The 22,093-nt window shown below is 35.2% G+C and overlaps 1 protein-coding gene across 1 annotated transcript in view; it reads left to right on the plus strand.

Annotated features, from left to right (window-relative positions):
- Window positions 1–22,093, plus strand: part of SUFU (SUFU negative regulator of hedgehog signaling) — a 49,985-nt gene that overhangs the window by 19,004 nt on the left and 8,888 nt on the right. Inside the window, exons 6-10 of the mRNA XM_015819770.1 lie at window positions 1,011–1,083; window positions 2,420–2,573; window positions 4,055–4,166; window positions 8,497–8,631; window positions 9,886–10,024. Coding sequence (XP_015675256.1) covers window positions 1,011–1,083; window positions 2,420–2,573; window positions 4,055–4,166; window positions 8,497–8,631; window positions 9,886–10,024 — 613 coding nt within the window. The remainder of the gene's footprint in view (window positions 1–1,010; window positions 1,084–2,419; window positions 2,574–4,054; window positions 4,167–8,496; window positions 8,632–9,885; window positions 10,025–22,093) is intronic.

Raw genomic sequence — 22,093 nt, forward strand, 5'->3', positions numbered from 1 at the left:
TTATTATTATTATTATTATTATTATATTATTATAAACCAACTAAAGCCCTCCAAAGCATCCTTAGTAAACTAAAAGACCTAGCAGACCCAGAAGAAAAAGCAGGAGTCATCTGCAACATATAGTGTAAGGACTATAACAGCCACTGCGTAGGACAAACACAGAAGACTAGCAGAGCACATCCATGAACAACAACTAGCAATCAGAAGATGTGATGAAAACTCCTTTACTTCACAACACATGGACAGACTTAATCATAGTTTCAGCTGGAAAACAGACCATCCTAGACCAAACCAAGTCCAAAAATTCTAGAGAATTCCTGAAAGCATGGCACTCAAACAAATCAGCCACCAATAGGCACATAGAGAGAAATAACATATACCATTCAAAAGAGGCAATCAAAAACCCAAAAAATAAAAAAAAGACCAAAACACCTCCTTTCCAGCGATCAACACCCAGATGAGCAAAGATTAACGTCAAGATTAACACTAGACCAACAATCAAGAAATAAGTACCTCAATCGAGGAACTACCGAGTCAGACAAACAAGCTAACAGTAAGGAACAGCCTAATCAAGGAATCACCAAGATCATTCTCACCAACACTGACAGAACAAGCCTATAATATATAAAATGAGATCAGTCCAGTCCCTTCTTGCACTGATGAGGTTACCTAGTTTGGTAATTAAATGTCTGCAAGAAAACCACCAAATTTAGAGAATACCAGGGATCCCAAACTTCAATTCTGAGCTACAAAATATTCTCTTCTATTAGTTAAGTTTAGATAACATGGGGAAAATAAATATCTTCAGAGTGAAAATATTTAGGTATCATATTCCCTTAGGATTGTGATACCTAAAGAATTATGTACATTTGTACAAATTTGATAGCCTGCAAAGAGAATCTGAGAAGGCGTTTTATGGTCTGAGATGCAGTTAGTAAAGATGCACAAGACACCCTAAAATTCTGGGAATAGTTGCAGTTAACTGTTGTTGTTTTTTTGTACATCTATAGAGCAGGAGGTCCATGGTTAATCACAGATATGCGACGTGGGGAAACAATATTCGAAATAGATCCACATCTGCAAGTATGCATTTTAATTATTTAGTTTATTGATATTTCATGACAAATGGACACAATTGCATTTGTTACCCAAAACAATTCTCTCCTTGTATTTGAATGTTCTCAGAAAAAAATGGTCAATTCTTTTGTTACTTTGCTACCAATTTTTGACTTGTGAGTCTTCATGTTTCCAATCCTCGGGAACCATGGCTCAGTTCAGATTAGTTTCCCTGTTGTTACTGAACTGGGTCACAGGCATCGTTTCCTTCCTTCTTCCTCCTTCCTTCCTTCCTTCCTTCCTTCCTTCCATCCATCCATCCATCCATTCATCTCTGACATATGTAAAACTGCACAACTCTAAAATGACTCTGGATGGCATGCAGTAAAAACAATTAAAACAGAATCAACAAAAAGGCCCAGTCATGTGCTAATTCCCTGATACCTTGTGTGCTTGGGGGAAGTTGGATATGAATGGAAAGGCATCTGTTCATTGTCTTTTTTCTAGAAATCAATGATTTATGATAACTATAAGGATTTCAAAAGCTTTCGAAAACTACATGTAACCCTTCACTCCTGGGTTGGAAATAGGCTAGCATGCTGAAATTGATCTTTGTAACCATTGACTATATTGGAATGAGGTCTTCCTTCAGTATACCAAACATCATAACCATAGTTGATGGATATGTAGTTTCTGACAGTTTCTCCAGTGATATTCTCAAGCAGACCCAGGTTATACATGTGAAAAGGAAAATTGAATCACTTTTTTTCTTTCTGTTTTCATATCAAACTGCTGCAGTTACTGCTACTTACTTTAAAAGCCAAGAGTTAGTTTAACAGCATCATCTGGTGGTGAATGTTAGAACTGAAGACAAATCGTTTTCTTCATTTTTTGAACTGGTAGTTTCCATGAGATGCAGGAATATCTCTTTCTGCTATTGATTTTGGAAGTGAAGCATGCTGGGAGAATTAATGGTTGGAATTCATTAAACCTTTGAATCAACGCTACACTTAAATGATAACTGGCAACTCAGACATACTGCCATCGTTTGGTGATGGAGCACAGGCTTAATCATGCAGAATTACTGAACTTCAGTACCTCCAGATAGGGCTGGGAAAAAAATCCCATGAAGCAGTGTAAGTGACATTACACTGGGCAGAGCTACAGTATGTTCTGCGTTTTAAGCCTATTGTATTCATCGCCATTGATTTGCGGCTAACCTTTGTGTCTTTAGAGCAGTGAAAATAAGTATTGCAGTTCTTAATTTCTCAGACACTTAGTATTGACAAAATATACGTAATAGATCCTATAAGGACAGAACTATGTTCTCAAATGCTTGCTTGTTTGGGATCCTTTTAAGCAGGACCGAGTTGATAAAGGGATTGAAACAGATGGCTCAAATCTAAGCGGTGTCAGTGCAAAATGTGCCTGGGATGACCTTAGCCGGCCACCAGAGGACGATGAAGACAGCAGAAGTATCTGCATTGGTACACATCCTCGACGATTGTCTGGAAAAGGTAAGTTAAACTTTGATCACATCAGTCTAAGGTTTATTTTCTCTCAGCCCAACCCACCTCACAGGGTTGTGAGGAAATATATATATATAGATTCCTGGATCTCTTACTTAGTAATATGGCTACCATACTAAGAAACCTAGCAAATTTTTGACGTCAATTCTAAAAGTTAAAATATTTATTTCTCAGTATAACTGAAAATAGAAGGCAGGCACTTTCCAAATATACTCAGACCTTGTGCATAAGCGGATTTTTTAAAATTATTTAAATAAACAGTATTATAGCTAGGCAACCGTTTCCAGCTCAAGAATATATTACATTTCAAGTTAGGTCTTCAACAAACTTTGTCAGTACTTTGAAAATGAATCTTTTCCCAGATGCAAGGTTGTGCATACGTGTTCATAGATAAGCCTCCACCCCCCCACCCCCACATATACAATCTTATGGAAATATACATCATTTTACTTTTCACTGAACATATATGTCAGTTTCCATTCCCCATTTGAAACTCACTATCTCCCAATTTACCCTGAAGAACATCTATAATGATCTCTTCCCCTGACTCTTATTGAGTACTTATGCAGAGGTTCCCTATATACTGTACCCTTTCCTTAGCAGCCAAAATGGAGCTTTTTGCTGACAGGCAGTTGCCTCCCCCCAAGTGAAGGAGGCAATCTCTGTTTCCCGGCCAATTGCATTTTGAATCTTTTTGCGGAGAGAAGGGCAAGCATCTGGGAAGAGGCATAGAAACAGTCAACTCTGGGTTTTTCTATTGTCATGATTTCAGTGTGGCTATGCAGATAGAATGTCATAGAACTAAACATTATAAAGCCTGTAAGTACTAGCTGATAACAAATGAAGTAAGATCATTTTCAGGATAGTGCACACTGTCAGTCAAAAAGTGAGGTAAGTCTTGAAAACAACATGGGAGTTACTGATGCAGGGCAAATTCACAGAAATTTTCTTCTCCTTTTCTCTCATTGCAGCGTCTCCTGAAATTTCATTCTGTAATTGAAGAAGTCTTTTATTTGCAGAAAGACAATTCTGGTTCTAAACTGTTTATTTAGGAAATACTGTAGTTAAAGGGTGTAATATTTTACAAGCATAGGTTTTAGTACTGAAAAATTTGTGTACCAATGCCTGTGACTTTGTGTTAACTCTATAGCATTTTCCCATTCATAGGGAAAGGGGTAAAGCCAGAGGACCAACATTGCTATTATATACTGTAATGCTTCGTTCAGTGCATTGTGACTAATGTTTTCCAAAAGTCATAATTTGAAATATTACTCAAAGCTTAGGTTTTGGGATTGTTGTTTATATTAAATGAAAAGAAATCATAGTTGCCAGTTTGCTGCAAGAAACTAGGGTTTTTGATATACAGATGAAAAAGGAAGTATATGGTCTTTGTTTTAGTATTCCAAGCTACTGTTTGAAAGATCACCTCATCTATAGTTAACCTTATTTTTACATTTTTGAATTTTCAGACACAGAGCAAATTCGAGAAACTCTACGAAGGGGACTAGAGATTAACAGCAAGCCAATTTTGCCACCAATTAATACTCAGAGGCAGAATGGATTGAACAGTGAGAGAGCACCGTAAGTTTAGTCTTATAGATGAATCTTGAAGTGAGAAAGAATGAGTTTTTCTTAAGATAATAATGGAAGGAAAGGCTATTTTTTGTATATAATGTTTGTTGGTACTATACTTCAAATATATTTTATTTAACAATGGATTTGCAACATTTTATACTGCTTTTAATTTAGAAAATTAAATTTAGAAACTACCAAAGTGGTATTGGATATACAGTATATAACAAAATGTGAAACAAAACAGTAAAAATGGCTTAAATAATGAAAGGAACGTAAATAACAACTTATTTATAATTAGGGCAGTTGAAAAGAGTCAGTGGAAAACCTGGCTAAATAAAGAACATTTCAATTTCTGCAAAAATACTCAGGTTTGGGAACGCTAATCTCTGCTTGGTATTTACTCCACTGGGTAAGCATCATTAAATTAAAGTAGCATAAAACAAAAATCTCTGCTCAGTGCAGGATCTCTTAGAATATGGTTTTAACGTATGTATGTATGTATTCATGGATGGAGAGAGAGAGGGAGAGAGAGAGATTTTTATGTGGTAAAATGGGCAGCCGATACATTTTATGAATAAATGAACAAATATCTCTAACCAATGAGCCAGCCTTTTTTTCAAGTTCACCAATGAAAGGGAACTCATCACTTCATTACTAGCAATATGGGATACATAGGAAGTAAGTGCATTTAGGTCGTATTACTTGGTCTTTTGTGTACATTAGGTATAAAAGTTTCTCTCTGTGTGTGTGTGTGTGTGTGTGTGTAAACAAAAAAATAATTTGTTTTTTTTAATTTCTCAGTTTGAAATGTTCCTTTGCCCTCTGTACAATATGAATAATAGTATATTATTGTTCACAAGTAGACAAAGGATAGTTGTTTTCAAGTAAACTCTGAAATACTCAATGTTAACAAAGAGAGGTTTTTTTGTCTGCACCCTGAGTTGGCTGTTTGACTTATTAATATTACATTAGGTTCTGCACGTTGCTTTTTGTAATGTTATGAGCGTCCAAGGATTGCAGCCAAATCTCGTAAAAAAAGAGGAAATATTTTCACCTTTAGAAGAACTTTCAGGTTGATAGAACTAGAAAATATCTAGACAATCTTTTCCCTCCTCTCCCCCCTCCTCGCCATATTAGCCCTGTAGGGACTGGGTGCTGTCAGAAGTTAAATAATGTAGAGTGAACCGGTGGTGTGTAGAACATGATGCCTGGGCAATAGTCATAGATTGTTCTCCTTGGAAGAAGAGCTGGCTGAAACCTTATATAGTAAAAGCTATTTAGAACAGACGGTATGCTATAGTATAACTTTAGCATTTTATATCTCTTCTGTAACTTTGTATCTCTCACTTTAGTTACTGGTCCTCTGTTGTAAAAGTAAACAAATTATGATATCATTATTTTTTGTCCAGATTAAAGTGTATACAACAAAGGAAGTGTTTAAATACAAGTGCAGCATTGCAAATATATCATTTTTTTAGCATTACTCAATCAGCGCTAATCTTTGGTATCAGTGTTTTCTGATATTGTTATATTAATTGTCTGTTAAAATATAGCACAGTAGGTCATGGAGACTCTTGAGTTAAGTAACTTTAATTTACTTTTTAGAACTTTTAATTTAAGTAACAGGTAGCAGTGGAATATTGTTTTTCTGCACGTCCACTTCTCTGTCTCTGAATCAAATGCTCCAGATAGTAGAGCTCAGAAAAATAGTAAACATTTAAGGATAATTACCCTAGTTTGTTATTTTATTAGAAAGCTTTAATCTCTTAAACAATGCATGTCATAGCAAATCTTAGTTTCTCCTTTACGTGGACTATAAACTTTTATTGAAACTTTGGTCTCTCAGATTGAAATTCTGGTTTGCAGAAAAAGTATAGGGTAGTTAAACTGTGTAGCGAGCAGTGGTTGATTTTTTTCCCCCTGGAGAATTGATATTGACTGCCTTCAAATGACATGGTTTATAACATCTCTCTCTAATATTGCAGGAAGACCAAAGATGATTGCAAATTTGTTCATGTGACTATGACTTCTATTGCTTTCTTAGCAAAGTAGAGATGTGGTTTTCCTGCAGATTATTAGCTTCACTTCAGCTACCCAAATCCAGAACTGAAGTTTAATACAGCAATATAGCTAACAGTGTTCATCTTAATTCACAAGATGTAGAAACCAATTCAGTCTGATAGTAAGAACAGAAAACAGAAGGAAGAAATAGTTGAAAGTCAGCAAAAGTCACCTTGGTAACTGCTGCATTGCACTCATTAAAAATGAAGAGACTTCAAACATTGACTACAAAAGAATTTAATCATCTGAAGAATTAATCTGACAACTGCCCACACTTACACCTCCCACAATCCTTCAATCATTCAGAATGAGCTTTAATCTCAGATTCCTTCCAGTTCCATAAAATGTTAGATATGCAGTCTCATGCTGGGGCATTTCCGGCATATTGCTCTCATTTAAAAGCATCTTCTCTTTCTTAATACAGAAGTCATGGCTCTTGTCAGGTTTTATTCATTTCTTTATGGATATAAGCTGAGAATCCATGAATTATTTGTGTTGGTTGAGTGGAGAATTTTATGTGGCAGTTTTTAAAATATATTAGTTAATGAAAACCTGAAAAGAATTGTGTTAAATAGATCTGGTTAAGAGTGCTTTATGTGTGTAAGAGTAAATGAGGGTAAGAGATGATAATCCTAAAAATGAACATAACCAAAATAAGTAGAAATAAAACTGAAAACACCAGATATAAAACCTGTATTAAGCTCCTGCTTTCAAAGGTACATTTGCAGAGAAAAAAAGCTGCAGTAATAAGTTTTTAGGCTCCCCCTGATTTTCCCTAAAGTGTTAGAAATTCCATCACCCCCCTCAACTAGGTTGTCTTCTTCCCCAGGACCATGCATGGTTTTCATTCAAGCTGAAAGAAAGAATACTTGATTCTTTATTCAGCTTAGTGTAGGTTATTGAAAATCTTATATGTGGGTGGCCCTGCCAATACCCTTCTTTCTTAAGAACTGGCAAGGCAAAGAGAAGGCCTTCATTTCAAATACAAAGAAAATGGAAAATGGAAAAACCTCTATAAACAGAAATCTCCTGATGTCAGCCGCTGGATCTAACAGGTTTTAATGAAAGATCAGTTTTAGGAAAGCTTGTCCCAGGACCATTATCTGGTCAGAGGTAAAATTCAATAGAATGTGGTCAAGTGAAGAAATTAGGCAGGATAACTTTCAGAGTAAAGTGCAAACAAAATACTGATTTGAAACAAAGGTCTAATAATAGATTCATTTATTTTTAAAGTTAGAATTAGTTTGTAGTTTGTTCCAAAGAATTATGAATATAAACATCCCCATTTAAGCCAATAATTTGTTTGGCAGAAAATCAAAATATTGGGATATAAATATAGCTATATATCTTGATAAAATATGTGACAAAACATAATGATTTAATACCGGCTCCTGAAATTACAAACAATTTTTATACTGTACTTGGTGTACTCTCAGTGCTAAAGATATTTGTAGATTCGGACATCCCAAGCTTTTGTTCATAACCTTACTTCTAGGCAACATTTGTTCTAAATGTTGAATTTGTTGGTTCTGAGCAAGATATTTTACCATGGTCAGAAAACCATAACCACTTAACCATATAGGATAACATTAACCATTAAGAAAATTCAGTCGAGACTCCTTTTTGCTAATACTATATGTAGAAATCTCAATTAAGTCTGACTTAAATAAATTGTTACTTCCGTTGGTTAGAATGGATTGGACTGTGGGTACTTAGCACAAGTTTCAGGTATATCAAAAGTGCAGCTTTCCTGTGAAGTATTAAGTACACCCCAGATCCAGCTCTCAGTATTCTTGCTGCTTTCACCAGCTAGGTAGTGCAAGGATCAAATCCACCCATGGCAGAACTGAAGTCACAGATAATTAATAATAATTAAATTATTATATACAAAATAAAACAAGCTGGCGAAATCTCAGCAAAGGGGACTCCACACACAGATCTGATATAAAGGCCTCATATATATTTTGTTAAATCTTACAACCTAAATATTGCTCCAGTAATTCTCTGCTTAAGGATTTACAGTGCCAGTTTGGTATAGTGGTTAAGGCTCTGGACTAAAAAGCAGGAGACGGAGAGTTCTGGGCCTCCCTTAGGCATGAAGGGTGAATGACTTTGGGCGAGTCACTCTCTCTCTACTCATTGTACCTCATAGGATGGTGGTGGTGGTTATGGTGGTGAAAATAGGGGGCAGGAATATTAGGTGTATTCTCCACCTTGAGTTGACCAAAAATATATTTAAAAGATGGGATAAAATCCAATACCTTCTTTGATTTAGGAGTCGTAAGGACAGTTTAGAAAGTGACAGCTCAGCAGCAATTATTCCTCATGAACTGATTCGCACAAGACAGCTTGAGAGTGTGCACCTAAAATTCAACCAGGAATCAGGAGCATTAATTCCACTTTGTTTAAGGTGAGTAGAAGGTTAGTTTTCGTATGAGGGGCTGTAAGGATCATTCTGTTGTCCCTACATTACTGAGGTCTCTTCAAACAGACTTAAAAGGCTAAACTGAATATGTTTACAAAGTATTTAAGCATGTAATATTATATGCCCATTGGGATTGAGGAGTGCCATTCAGAGGGCACTGCATGAAATGAGCAATGTGCCCTTGTTCAAAATGTGAAAGTTTTATATCTCAGAGATTTGGCGTGATCCTTCAAGAGACATTGCTTTACTAAAATAGTAATTCAGTACAGATATCTTCCCTGAAAGCACACATATTCAAACAACAGGGGAAGACCTTGAAATAGCTGTATAAAGTCTTTGAAAGGACAAGATGTTTTGTTTTACACAACCCACACCCTCCTTCCTGTGGCCTCCCTGCACTTGCACCTTAACCCCCCCCCCCGGTCCAACCTGTGTGTGGCCTGCGCAGGGCCTCCTAGTGTGTATTTTGTGGTTAAGAGAGCAAGCGGGACTGTCTGGATTGTCATTGGTAATTGATGTTAACTTCACCATACTTTATACCACATTGCTTAGTGACAGCAGTCTGGTCCTAATTGCCATCGTAACCTGAGGACTATCTGCATTTCAAGGCTTTGGTTAACTCTTAATATGTCAAGTCTCAAGTGTCTGAACTGATTGTTACAATTCTAGCATATTATATTGTGCTGTATAATCTTACCACAATGCAATCTTGTATTTTGCTGTATAATTAGATTATTATATATATATATTTACTTGAATTCTAAAATAGAGAGTTTTCCTGGTAACCTTAGGAAATCTTCCAGCACACATATATTATCTTAATTTGCTATTCAAATACCTTTTTGTTTATGAAAAAAACATACATTTAGATGGAATGTGTCTGGAAGAGAGAAATATAGGTGAGATATAGAATTGCTTTCATTTAACTGCATCTCTTTCATTTCATCAGTCATTGTACTGTGAAAGCGGCTTGTTCTATGATACAAGTCATTGAGTTTGCAGTTTGTATATATTGGAACTTAGATGAATTTTCTTTTTTTACCCAATCCACTAGAGTTGTAATTACTGTAGTTAAGTTATAGTTGTTTTCTTTCCTTCATCTCTATTTCATTTTTTTTCTTGAACTCTAAAATTATGGGCCTAAAATATTATATGTATTGAGGAGTACGTGACGTGACAGAATGCCACAAGGGGAAGACCATATTGATTTGAAAGTCATTTTTTTGTTTATTGTTTCAGAGGCAGATTATTACATGGTCGGCACTTTACATACAAAAGTATTACAGGAGATACAGCAATCACTTTTGTATCTACAGGAGTTGAAGGGGCCTTTGCTACAGAGGAGCATCCATATGCAGCACATGGACCCTGGTTACAGGTATTTTATTTTTATATTTTTTATTTATGAATAAGAACCTATTTCTCCCTTTTTGTTTCAGATGCTTTCAGTTCTTACTAATCTTTTTTTTTTGGTTTTGCTGTATTATTTTAGGCCAAGAATGCTTTTGAAGTCTTTAACATTTTTAAGTATTTAGAAAGTGGAATTTTAAGCCAAAAAGAAATGGCAGTTTTTAATACTCTTTTCTATGTAAACAGCAATTTTCTCTTCCCAAATACCAGAACATTTTACAAACTCTGTATCCTCTAATTCTTTTTTCCCACCACTGCAATGCAGTTGCCTTTGTAATCACTGTTGTTTTCAAACAGTGTGCAGCAATTGAAAAGGCAATGCTACAATATTTGAACCTGTTAAAAACTCAAAAAGAAAGCCAAAACAAGTAGCCTTGCAAAATATCTTTAGGTTAGCACGAAGAGGCTTATTTTTAAGAATATACAGAATTTTTCCTTCTTCCCTTAGAAGAAACAATGGCAGAATTTTTAAACAGTTTTCTAGAAAACTAGTTATGGTTCCACAAAACACACTATTACTACATCTTTCTATCTTTTGTTTTATATTTTATTAACTCTTGGGAATCCTGTGCACTGAATATGTTGTTGCATCGTTTGTAAATTCCTTCTGTTGTGACTTCTTGCATTTCCCATGGTAACTAATCAAGACAGGAAGTAGAACTAAAACACAGAATAAAGTAGCAGACTCAGCAAACAGTCTTGTGAGGAATTATTTGAATTATGGTGTATGTGGCTCACAAGGCCCATATATTCCTAAGCTTTTTTTTCTCAAGATACACTTCCAAAAGCTGAGAGTTTAAATATATAATCTCTACCTAATTTTAAAAGAATAATACGAAACTTCATGGTGCAGCTATTTCTGATTTAACATGGTTTCCAAAGTTAAATTTATTTTTTTACTTTAAGTCCTTTTGTTCTTAGCTTCTCTAGATGTCACAATCAAACCTTCTATAAGTATTTCGTATTTTTAATGTTGCCTACAGGTAATGGCCTGCTTATATTTTTGACTAGAATGTCTTTGGTTTGTTTGCTGTGAAACTGAATTTTCAAGTACACATGGATGAGTCAACAGTAGGTCCATGTTCTAGTTATGTTTTCTGTAGCTTTATTGAAATTATTGAAATTAGCACAAGGAATTATTGCTTAGGATGTATAAATACATGTAGCACCAGGGATTTTTCATAATAGTTAAAGGATAGTCTGAAATTGTTGGCTCTGGGTGCTCTCTTCTTGAAAAGCTACCTTAATAGGTTTTATACACCTCTTGACAATGCTGGTCTTTAATTTAGGGAGAACTGAAGAAAACTGCCTTCCATTGTCTGTATTATGATAAGCCATGCTAAATGGGAGAAGAACTCAACACGTGTCTCAAGACAAGAGACTTGGAATCCATACTTATTCCACTCATTCTTCGTGATTCAAAGCAGCCTAAATTAGGTTGGAGCAAAATTCAGTAATTCATTGTCCTCAGTGTTCTTCCTAAAGCACCAAGCTGCTTGGTAACTTTTACTTAATCAATCCTGTAAAAACATTTTCCACCAAATATTCTTGGCATGCATCAGGGGTTTGAAACCCCTGTCAATTCTATGCTCTCTATAAATAAAATCATTATATATATTAAAAGCTTGACACAAGAATAACAAGCTAAGCACTACAGAATAGCTTCAGTGCTATGAAATATAAAAAGTTGCCTTACAGGAGGTCAGATAATTCATTTGTTTAGCTCAGCATGATCTCTTCTGACTTGGTAGGAGTAACTTGGGTTTCAAGCAGAGGTTTGTCTCATTAATCACTACTTGAGATTGAATTAGGGACTTTTTGCATTCAATACATATCCTGCATCAATGAACCATTAATATCTGACTTACATTCATTAATTTTAATAAGTACAAGTCTTGTAGAGAGCAAGTATTTACATATTGGGATTTATACTTTGTTTTACCATGAATGTTCTCCAGATATTTTTAAAACAAATCAAGCTCCCCTCTGATACTCATCCTCCTTAAAGATGTAGCAATAGAAATATGAGTTTGATGATATTCATTGATTAATTGATTCTTATGAAAGAAGGCAATCGTTTAGATAATTTTCACATCTCAAAAAGATGTTGTTATGTAGGAGTTATTTCAGCTTTATCATTGTGGAATCTTTGTTCTTCTCAAGAACTTAGAGATACCATAATATGATTTGTACTTTAATCGTGTCTTTTTCAACCTGTTGAACTATAACTATAAAAAGCCAACACAGTGCTAGGCTGCATTAACAGAGGGATAGAATCAAGATCACGTGAAGTGTTAATACCACTTTACAATGCCTTGGTAAGGCCACACTTGGAATACTGCATTTAGTTTTGGTCACCACGATGTAAAAAAGATGTTGAGAGTCTAGAAAGCATACAGAGAAGAACAACAAAGATGATTAGGGGATTGGAGGCTAAAACATATAAGGAACGGTTGCTGGAATTGGATATGTCTAGTTTAATGAAGAGAAGGACGACGGGTGACATGATAGCAGTGTTCTAATATCTCAGGGGCTGCCACAAAGAAGAGGGAGTCAAGCTATTTTCCAAGGTGCCTGAAGGCAGGACAAGAAGCAGCGGATGAAAACTAATCAAGGAGAGAAGCAACCTAGAACTAAGGAGAAACTTCCTGACGGTTAGAACAATTAACCAGTGGAACAATCTGCCTCCAGAAGCGGTGAATGCTCCAACACTGGAAGTTTTTAAGAAGAGACTGGACAGCCATTTGTCTAAAATGATATAGGGTTTCCTGCCTGAGCAGGGGGTTGGACTAGATGACCTCCAAGGTCCCTTCCAACTTTACTACTACTACTACTACTACTACTACTACTACTACTACTACTACTATTATTATTATTATTAACTTTTTGAATTTCTAGTCAAGATGTTATTAATTATGCTGACTGAGGACTCCAATCAAAAGCTGTTTATCAACAGAAAACATGCATACAGTTTGTACTGCTCTGATATAGGTGGATATAGGCGGAAGGATGACAGAATTAGAATTCAAAAAGTAGACTCCTGTACTATAATATACTTAAATATAATGTAAGACAAAATAATTTTATTATTGTTAACTATCTTTGTGTTATGATTTGTCTTTGCATTTTTTAAACCTAATTAATGAAAGATTAATTGCTGAATCTGGACTGAAGTGTTTTATATGAAGAGTCATATAAACTGAAATAATAAATGATAAACCAGCTTATAACTAAGAAAGTAGGAGTGCACTATGATAGATTATAATAAAACTGTGATAATATTTTGTAGTGCAGTGAGTGGTGATACAAAAGTACAATATTTAGTAACTACAGATTGGGATGATTAATATTAATAGATTAGATAGAGTGTAATCAAGTTCCTTGCTTGAAATTCTCTTAAGAATAGGGTAAATTGGCAGGATTTTCCGATCCTATAAAATTAGCAATAAAGCATTAAATAACTCGTGTTCGGTTATGAAATGTATCAAAGAGCATTGTGGAAGGCGGAATGTCAAACTTTACTACAGTAAAGGTATGGCAATATATCAAAGCAGTAATGAATGTAAGTTTATTATAGTCAAAGGAACCAAGAGCAAACAAAATAACAAAGAAAACATACATTTTTACATAAGGAAAACAAGTCATTCAGCAAATAGTTTCTTCCTATGTCTAATTATGGCAGGAAAAAATTTGGCTACGAGTCACATTATTATATAAAAGAAAATTCATACATGGTTTAAATTGACTCATTGAAAAATCAATAAAAGGGAAATAATGGTGTCTTTCAGATCATGATGCAGTCCACAAACCAAACATATGTGCTCCATAGACTCTACTTCTGAGTAATTTCGAGGTCTGAATTTTTGTGCAAAAAGGTATAATCTGGAATCTTCCTAATAGAACTTGAGATAGAAAGGCTTTTAATTGTACTTTTGCAAAAGTGATCTGATAAGTATTATGGTGTAGTTTGGTTAAGTATGAGGCCATACGTGAATTATTTTGATAGATGCCTAAATGAAGTGGAGAATAGGATGAGTTAGTTTTACTAATCAAGTCCTTTGAGCTTATATCCCAGAGTCTTTGCCTATGTAAAAAAAAAAAAAAGCTGAAATATGCCCCATTAAAAAAATAAGTGATCTGGAGAGAAACCTATTTGACTAATTTTCTGACATGCTCTAGACACGGGCTGGATGCGTCATAACGAAACTGCGCCCACCCCATTGCTAGCAATGGAAAAAAATGTTGTGATACGTCGCAACACGTCATATCACGTTGCGAGTTTGACACCCCTGCTCTAGTTTAAACCAGAGCCAGTTTGGTGTAGTAGTAAAGTTACCAGGCTAGAAACTGGGAGAATATGTGTTCTAGTCCCACCTTAGGCATGAAGCCATCTTGGGGACCTTGGGCCAGACACTTCATCTAAGCCCTAGGAAGGAGGCAACAGCAAACTATTTCTGTAATCTTGCCAAGAAAACTGTAGGTACTTGTCCGGGCAATCTCAGGAGTCAACACTGACGCAGAGACATCCTCTCTCCCCACACACAAAACAATTAAACAAGGAACCGATAAATGAATCATCGAGTTAAGAAAGTAATCCTGAAGTGGAATAAAGAGTTTTCATAACTAACCATGTCCTGGCTACTAATAGCCCTTGTCCTATTTCTAAACAGTCATTTGGTAAGTGGGCTGTTACAAAGTAGGCCTGAATTTTATAAAGCCCTTGAGATATTTTATTTATCAACAGTGACTCCATAAGGGAGTATTGATAATTCTAATTACAATTATAAATTAGTGTATGTTGTTCAATTGAAAAAAGCACAGAAGTGCAAATAAGGTGGTTTTTGTCTTCAGAAGATAGAACAGCAATGTGTTCATCAGGACAGAGAATATTAGCCAGGTAAAACGCTTATTCAAGAGGCTAGGAACTAAACTACAATCAATTAAGAAGTGTAAACCATGCAGAGTCCATTGGGAAACAAATGCACCATTATCAAATGAGTACCTGGTTTAGTAATGGTAAAAGTGAAAAATATATTAGAATACTGGTGTGTATATATGTATATATATTAGAATACTAATTAATTGCAAATTGAGTATGAGACAGTAGTATGACATGACTGCAAAAAAGGCTGTATCTTCTCATTCTGAATTACAGGTAAATAATATTTTCACTTTTGAGTACTGTGTCCATTTTTCATATCACAGTTTAAGAAAATTTCAGAGAAATTAGAACAAGTTCATAAAAGGGCAGTAAAAATAATTAGAGGATTAGAAATATAGGCTTTAAGAGATGAGTATAATTAGTCTTGAGAAAAGACAGTTGAGGAGAGATATACCTTAAAGAGCAATTCACATAGAAAGTCAAGATCTATACACTATCATTCAAAATGTAGGATCCAGAATAATGGATTTGGCTTACAGAAAGACAGATTTTGATTGCTTGTTTTTTAAATAGCAATAGTAAAAACAATTTATTAATAATGTCAGTTATCCAAAGAGTGGTAAGGTTCCCTTTATTCAATTATGTTCAAGCAGACACTAGAAAACCATCTGTCTGATTTCTGCATTGAGCAGGATTGGATTTGATGGTCTAAATGTCACCTTCCAGCCCTGCAATTTTATGATTCTCTTGGTAATACTAGTACTTCATAATGATTTGCAGAATGAGATGTGTTCGGATTTTGTGTCACCTCCACAAATCTCCCTTAAGTAATTTTAGCCATTTACAGAAATGGAAATATGGTAACAAACACATTCTTGCCATTACTAGTCCCATTATATAGTTCTTTTCTCTTTGCTTAAACAGGTTTAGAAATGATTTAACATATTGTGCACTAGGCCTATTCCAGTAAGGAGATCTGGAGGTAAACATTTCACATTTAATGGCTTTCCCAGAATTTGTGACTTTATATACATCACTTCCTGCATGTCAAGCAAAGCATTCTATTTTCTTTTAGGTGCCACAAGAAGCTTTTTTTTTAAGGCTTGATTTTAGAATGTTTTCTAATTTTAATAACTCTAAACAGCCTATATTCTTAATTTAAAAAGAAACAACAGTTTTAAATTTTTATTTTTCTTGTTCACTAAGCATCTTGGCTTTTTTGCCTAACTAACTTAATTTGATTAAGACTGATTGTGCAAAGGAGAATAATTTCTACTTCACACAGCAGGTTTTATGGTTCACGGAAAGTAGGATCACTTGTAAGGAAGGGAAACTTGCAGTTGAAAAATAGGAGGTTTACATTCTTCACCAGTGGATAGCCTTAGGATCTTAAAGCCCATTGCATGAAATGAATATCTTCAGTCTTCTTTCTCCCTGTATGTTCTAAGACAATGAAGTTTTCTGCAATATCTATTTGAAAGTTATTGCATAGAAAGCAGCAGAAGCTGTGGCACTTTAGAAAGCTAACCATTTTAGCATTGATATTTATGTACTAAAGTCTGCTTTTTGGGATATATGTATATATGAAGGGAACAAATTAAGTCATTGTCAGTAAAAAGAAAAATATAATTCTGTATAACTTTTAAGATGCATAAAAAGAACATCCATATACAATTATACTAATATGTGCTTGAGAGGAAATCTGCTATTAAAATAATTCAGTTACGTCTTTATCTCTATATACAGATAAACAATAATTGCTACATATTTCATCAGATTTCCTTCTGGTTTAATGCTGCCCAGAGTTCACTATTCACTATCCTTTGTCCCTTATTCATTATTTTCCCAATATGACAAACAAGAATTACAGGGCAGACCTCACTTTTTTTTTTTTAAAGTTTTATTGATTTTTAATACAATTCAAAAGTACTTATTCAACAAACATGTTGTCTGAGTATATCATTCACTAATACAAACTGAATTCCTAATCCCTTATTCTTTTCTCCATCCATTGATAAAATAAATCCCAAGTCTGAAAATATTCTGTTTCTTCTTTTTCTTTCCTCAGAGTAAGTCTGTCCATTTCTACACAATCTAGTATTTTTTTAATTATTTCTTCCTCTGGTGGTATTTCTTCATTTTTCCAATATTGTGCGAATATGATTCTTGCCACTGTTATCACATGTAAAATCAAGTATATACTTTGTCTGTCAAGCTTTTCTGATATTATACCTAATTTAAAAAGTTCAGGTTTAAAATCTTCCTGTTTTCCCAACAACTTTTCTAGCCAAGTATGTATTTTTGTCCAATATCTCTTTGCTTAAACACATGTCCAGCCTACATGATAATATGTACCTGACTTGTGATTACATTTCCAACATCTATCTGACATATTTTTAAATATTTTTGCTAATCTTGCTGGTGGCAAGTGCCATGTATAAAACATTTTATGTAAGTTTTCTTTGTAAGAGCTTGACATTGTCAATTTGTAATTTCTTTCCCATAAGTTTTGCCATTTCTCTAAATCTATATTGTATTCAAAATTATTTGCCCACATTATCATTGTTTCTTTTACTTGTTTGTTTTCCATGTTCAAATTCAATAAAAAGTTACACATTTTCTTAATTAGTTTCTCATCAGAGGTTAATAATATCGGATCAACAATCACTTATTGATTGTCCATAACAGTCATGCAGTGACTGTTCAAATGTTCAATAATGCTGAAAAAATAACTTTGTGACCAAGGTGCTAATGTATGACCTTCACAGGGACCATGAGTTAAAGTCCCATCTTACCCATGAAAGCCAGCTGGGTGGCTTTAGGCCAGTCAGTCACTCTCAGCTCAAGGGTGAAGTCTCCCAATAACAATACCCCTTTTATCCTTCTCCTTCCACACAACCTATACAAGTGGTGGAACTGAATAAACATTTTTTATTATTTCTACCCTATATTTATATTTTACAGAGAGAAAGTCAGTATACAAGTGGTAATTCAGACAATCACGTACTACAGGACAGGGACTGTGAAAAAAGGATAGAAAGGGGGTCATAGAATGGAGAGATTACTTAAACAAGCAATCTCTTTCTAAACTGCTTTTCTCAAGTTAACAATTAACATGTTAATTAGCTAGCTGGCAGCTGCTGCCTGTGACTGACAAAATCACTTTCATACTTTCTGTTTTTGTTACCCTCCTAATAAGCCTAGGATTTGGAGAAAAAAGCATATTAGGCAAACCATAAGCATTAGTATATTCTTTTCAACATGTATTCCCCATCGTGTGCCTTCTTACTCTCTTTTAATCCCTTCCTCTCAAATGAATGTAAATGCAAACATTAATTCCCTTCTTGTTGATTATCCCAGGGTAAGCATTCCAAAGGGGGAAGGAATGGGAGGGGGGAAGGAAAGCTGAAGTAAACTCATAAGCACAATTGTAGTCAAATGATTTTCTACTTAGTAACCAAATCATTTAATGACTAAGTTGCCAGTCCCAGTTATAGTTGCTAAACAAGGACTACCTGTCATGGTTCACTTGACTTGGCAGTTGTGTGTCCTCTTCATGCAGCATATATTGGACTCTCCTTTTAAAATTAGTTTAAAAATTAGTTAGAAAATAGCAACATTCTTTCATTCAGATTGTAATGGTAAGTTGAAATGTCCTCCATTGTTTTCTGAGTCTTATCATTTCCAATTTTATATTTGAATGATCTTTTTCATACACATAAAAATATATAGAAAACAAACAAATTGCTGGTAGTTTATATCATATCACATATCAGAAAATGTATAGTGTAATTATTTTGTGACATTGTAGTTGAGTTATATTATGTCTATAATAGTGTTGACCATTCTACCTTTGTATTCGCTGAAGTATTTAGGTTGATTATAGAGTTTGGGCCTTGTGTTTGATTTTGAAGGCCTTCCTAAACAAAAAAGACAAAGTAATATTTTAATGTATTTGTTGTTGAAGTAAATACAAGGCAAAATAATATTTGTCAAAGGTTTTTAAATAAAAATATATGAAGAACAAGATAATCACTTTGCCCATTTAGTCAGGAAAATATCTTTATGATCACTTAAATCTTGGGAGTTTACCATATCTTCAGGAGGAAAAGCACTATAAAGATAAGTAAACAAAAATAATGCAGTTTTCCTGATTTCTTGGAAATATTTCATTTTTTTGCAGCAAAGGCCATTTAAAAAGAAATATCTTCTTATAAACCATTTATACTATTGTATCCTTTTGTTTTAAAATACACCATTGTTGAGAACCAAAGCTTTGCTCAGATATTAATAATGGAGTGTTTATTCAGTAACAGCAGCAAAGATACGTGTTTCCTGACCAAACGGGCAAAGTGACATTGGTAGATTCTCTGCTTCCCCTCATGATAGTTTTCATTCAAAAATGTATGGGGAAAAAATCATGGAATTTTGTCCAGATACGTCAGCACTTTGATTGTTATTGTGTCTGTTAACATCATTTGTTTCTTATACATTCCTGTGTTAGATTAGGATGTTATCTAAAAGCAAAGACTGTTCTTTCACTCATCGCTATAAATGCAGAATTTCATAGTTCAGAATGGGCAATATAGTCTTTATGATAAATTAAAGGTACTTTAATTGGGAAATGATAGTGACAACTGATATGATCAGAAATAGATTACAGTGCTAGTCTGGTCCTTTGCTGTACAGGTAAGGAAAGCCCCAACTTTCTGCCATATTAGTTCTAGCAATACTTCTTTTATTAAAAGCTTAGAGATTGTCCCATTTATTTCTCAGGGTGATTTTTGACAGTTATGCTATTATTTTCTGAATACAGGTCGTCTTGGACCTATAGCCATTTGTTCAGCAACTGTTCATTGTGGTGATGGTGCAGAACCCTGGTGGTGATGGTTATGAACAGTATTCAGAGTTCCAGGCTATACCAGCACTCCCATGGTCATGTGATTTTACTCTGGATGCTTGGCAACCTGTTTATACTTAAGATAAGTTGCCAAGTGCCTGCATCACTTGATCTCCATTTACAACCTTCCCTGCCAGCTTCCCTAGAAAGTCAGGGAAGAAACTGGCAGGGATGGTCACAAGTCTCCTGTTGGTGCACCCTCCCCCATCCCTCTGCACTTGCTCCAACCAGTCATGCACCCCTGTGCATTTTCCCCAGACCACACTGCACCCCATGCAATCTCCCTGACCACATACCGCAGAGAACGGGACAACATTATACTCCCGATTGATGTAATTACCTCAAAAGACAAAAAGATGAAAAGATGTGACGTATCAATTAGCAAAAGAACTTTTCCAAAAAACAAGTAAACAAACAAACAAAACTTTTTATGGACGAGTGTTCTATAGTTCCCCGGTTACAAAATTAAAAAACATGTACCCGATTCTTGCTCCTTAAATTACTGACTATTTGTCCCATTCATCTATTGGAAGACCCTATTTCTGGTTACAGGACCCTTTGGAAGGACAGCAGATAATCTTTCTACTCTCAAGTTGAATAGATTTAATTGGATTTCTGTAAGAATTTAAAAAGAAGCACCTAATCTTTTTGCTGGAAGTTATATATGAATTCAATATGAAGATATGTTTTTTTTAATCAGATTATCAGATTATACTACTACTCTGGTATAGTTAATGAATTGAATGTGCGTAAAGTCAATCACTTCTGCCTGCAAAGAACAAAGAGTTTTTCCAGAGATGCACAACTCTATGTTACGAGTATCCAACTCTATAGTATGAACCATGAGTTCCCTATCTCACCCAAACACACTCCAAATGATTCTTGTTCTCATACTCTATGAGTTACCCCTTTCTACCCAGAAGATATTAGCAGACACTATACAAAGGCCATGTAATTTTCAGCAGCTGTACATGACATATTTTGCTGCAGTAATTATGCAGGGTGACAACTTGAACTCAAACATCCACCTTTATAAAACATATTGGATGCTTGATTCTCATGAAATGCTTTGTTCATTAGGTACACTTGGCTAATTTGCTGATGTGATTTCCTGAATCTACCAACCCAAAATTGAATCATATCTCTGTAATTCATAGAAATCCAGATGAAAGGATCTTGTTGCTTACCTGCAACTGTTGCTTCTTGAGTACTAATCTCTGTATTTCATAATGCACTCTCTTCCAATCTGAGGTTGTTATATTAAGATACGTACATTTTATTTTCCATCTTCTCTTTTTTTTCCTTCTGCCCCAATTAGCCAATATGACCGTAATTGTACATAATCTAGGAGAAGGGTATGGGGTCCACCAAACGTTTCTTATTCCTGGAATATTCAGGATCAGGCACTGCAAGATGCATAAGCCATATGTATGAATTTGTATATAGGATCTGCATACGTTTGGCTTCCGGTTTGTAATCGCGGCGTTGACGGACGTGCGGGGCGATCGCTCTCTCCGCTGTCCAGTTTTCTCCCGCCGGGGGAACCTGAAAAGGGTTGGAAGTTGCCCTGGAGGGGCGATGAGTGTGAAGAGGACTCCCGAGCGATCGCGGAAGGGCGGCAGTCCTCCCGTTTGATCCCGGGCAACTCTTTGAACTGAGGAGAAAAAGATCGGCCATTAATATGGCCCATTACTAAGCCGCTATCAGCCGAGGCCAAAATTACTAACAAGCACTTCGAAAGCACCACGGAGGAATTGGGTGAGATCTTACCTTCTTTGCACCCCAAGTATTTTCCTGTAAAAAGCTTCTTGAAATTTCTTCCCCCTGTGAGGAGAGAGGAAAGAGAACGTTCTCCTCCCACCCTCTAAAACGGCGGTGTCTGACTACCTTGGGGAAATAAAGCCTTGAAAAGAACAATTAAATAATTGGATTTGCATCTATTTGATATTCGGGAACCCAAAATGTTCCTACTCTCACGGGGACTTGCTACTCTATGTACTCGTAAAAAAGATGAAAAAGAACCTAAATTGGATAAAAACCTAGCCTGGGATTTGAAAAAGATTTTAAATGCTATTGAGGACATCTTGTGGCAAAACCTGGTACGGCAAGTGAATATTCTTGACAAGAAGAGCTGGGCAGTGAAATTGCTTTTTAGGACTGTGGAGGTGAATACTTAACTGACTCTTGTCTAATAAATAGCCTTCACTAAAGGACCAGCTATAACCATGTCAGAAATGGAGGAAGACCAGCAACAA

The sequence above is a fragment of the Protobothrops mucrosquamatus genome, unplaced genomic scaffold (assembly GCF_001527695.2).
Source record: "Protobothrops mucrosquamatus isolate PMUCROS unplaced genomic scaffold, P.Mucros_1.0 scaffold984, whole genome shotgun sequence".
In the NCBI taxonomy this organism is placed as follows: domain Eukaryota; kingdom Metazoa; phylum Chordata; class Lepidosauria; order Squamata; family Viperidae; genus Protobothrops; species Protobothrops mucrosquamatus.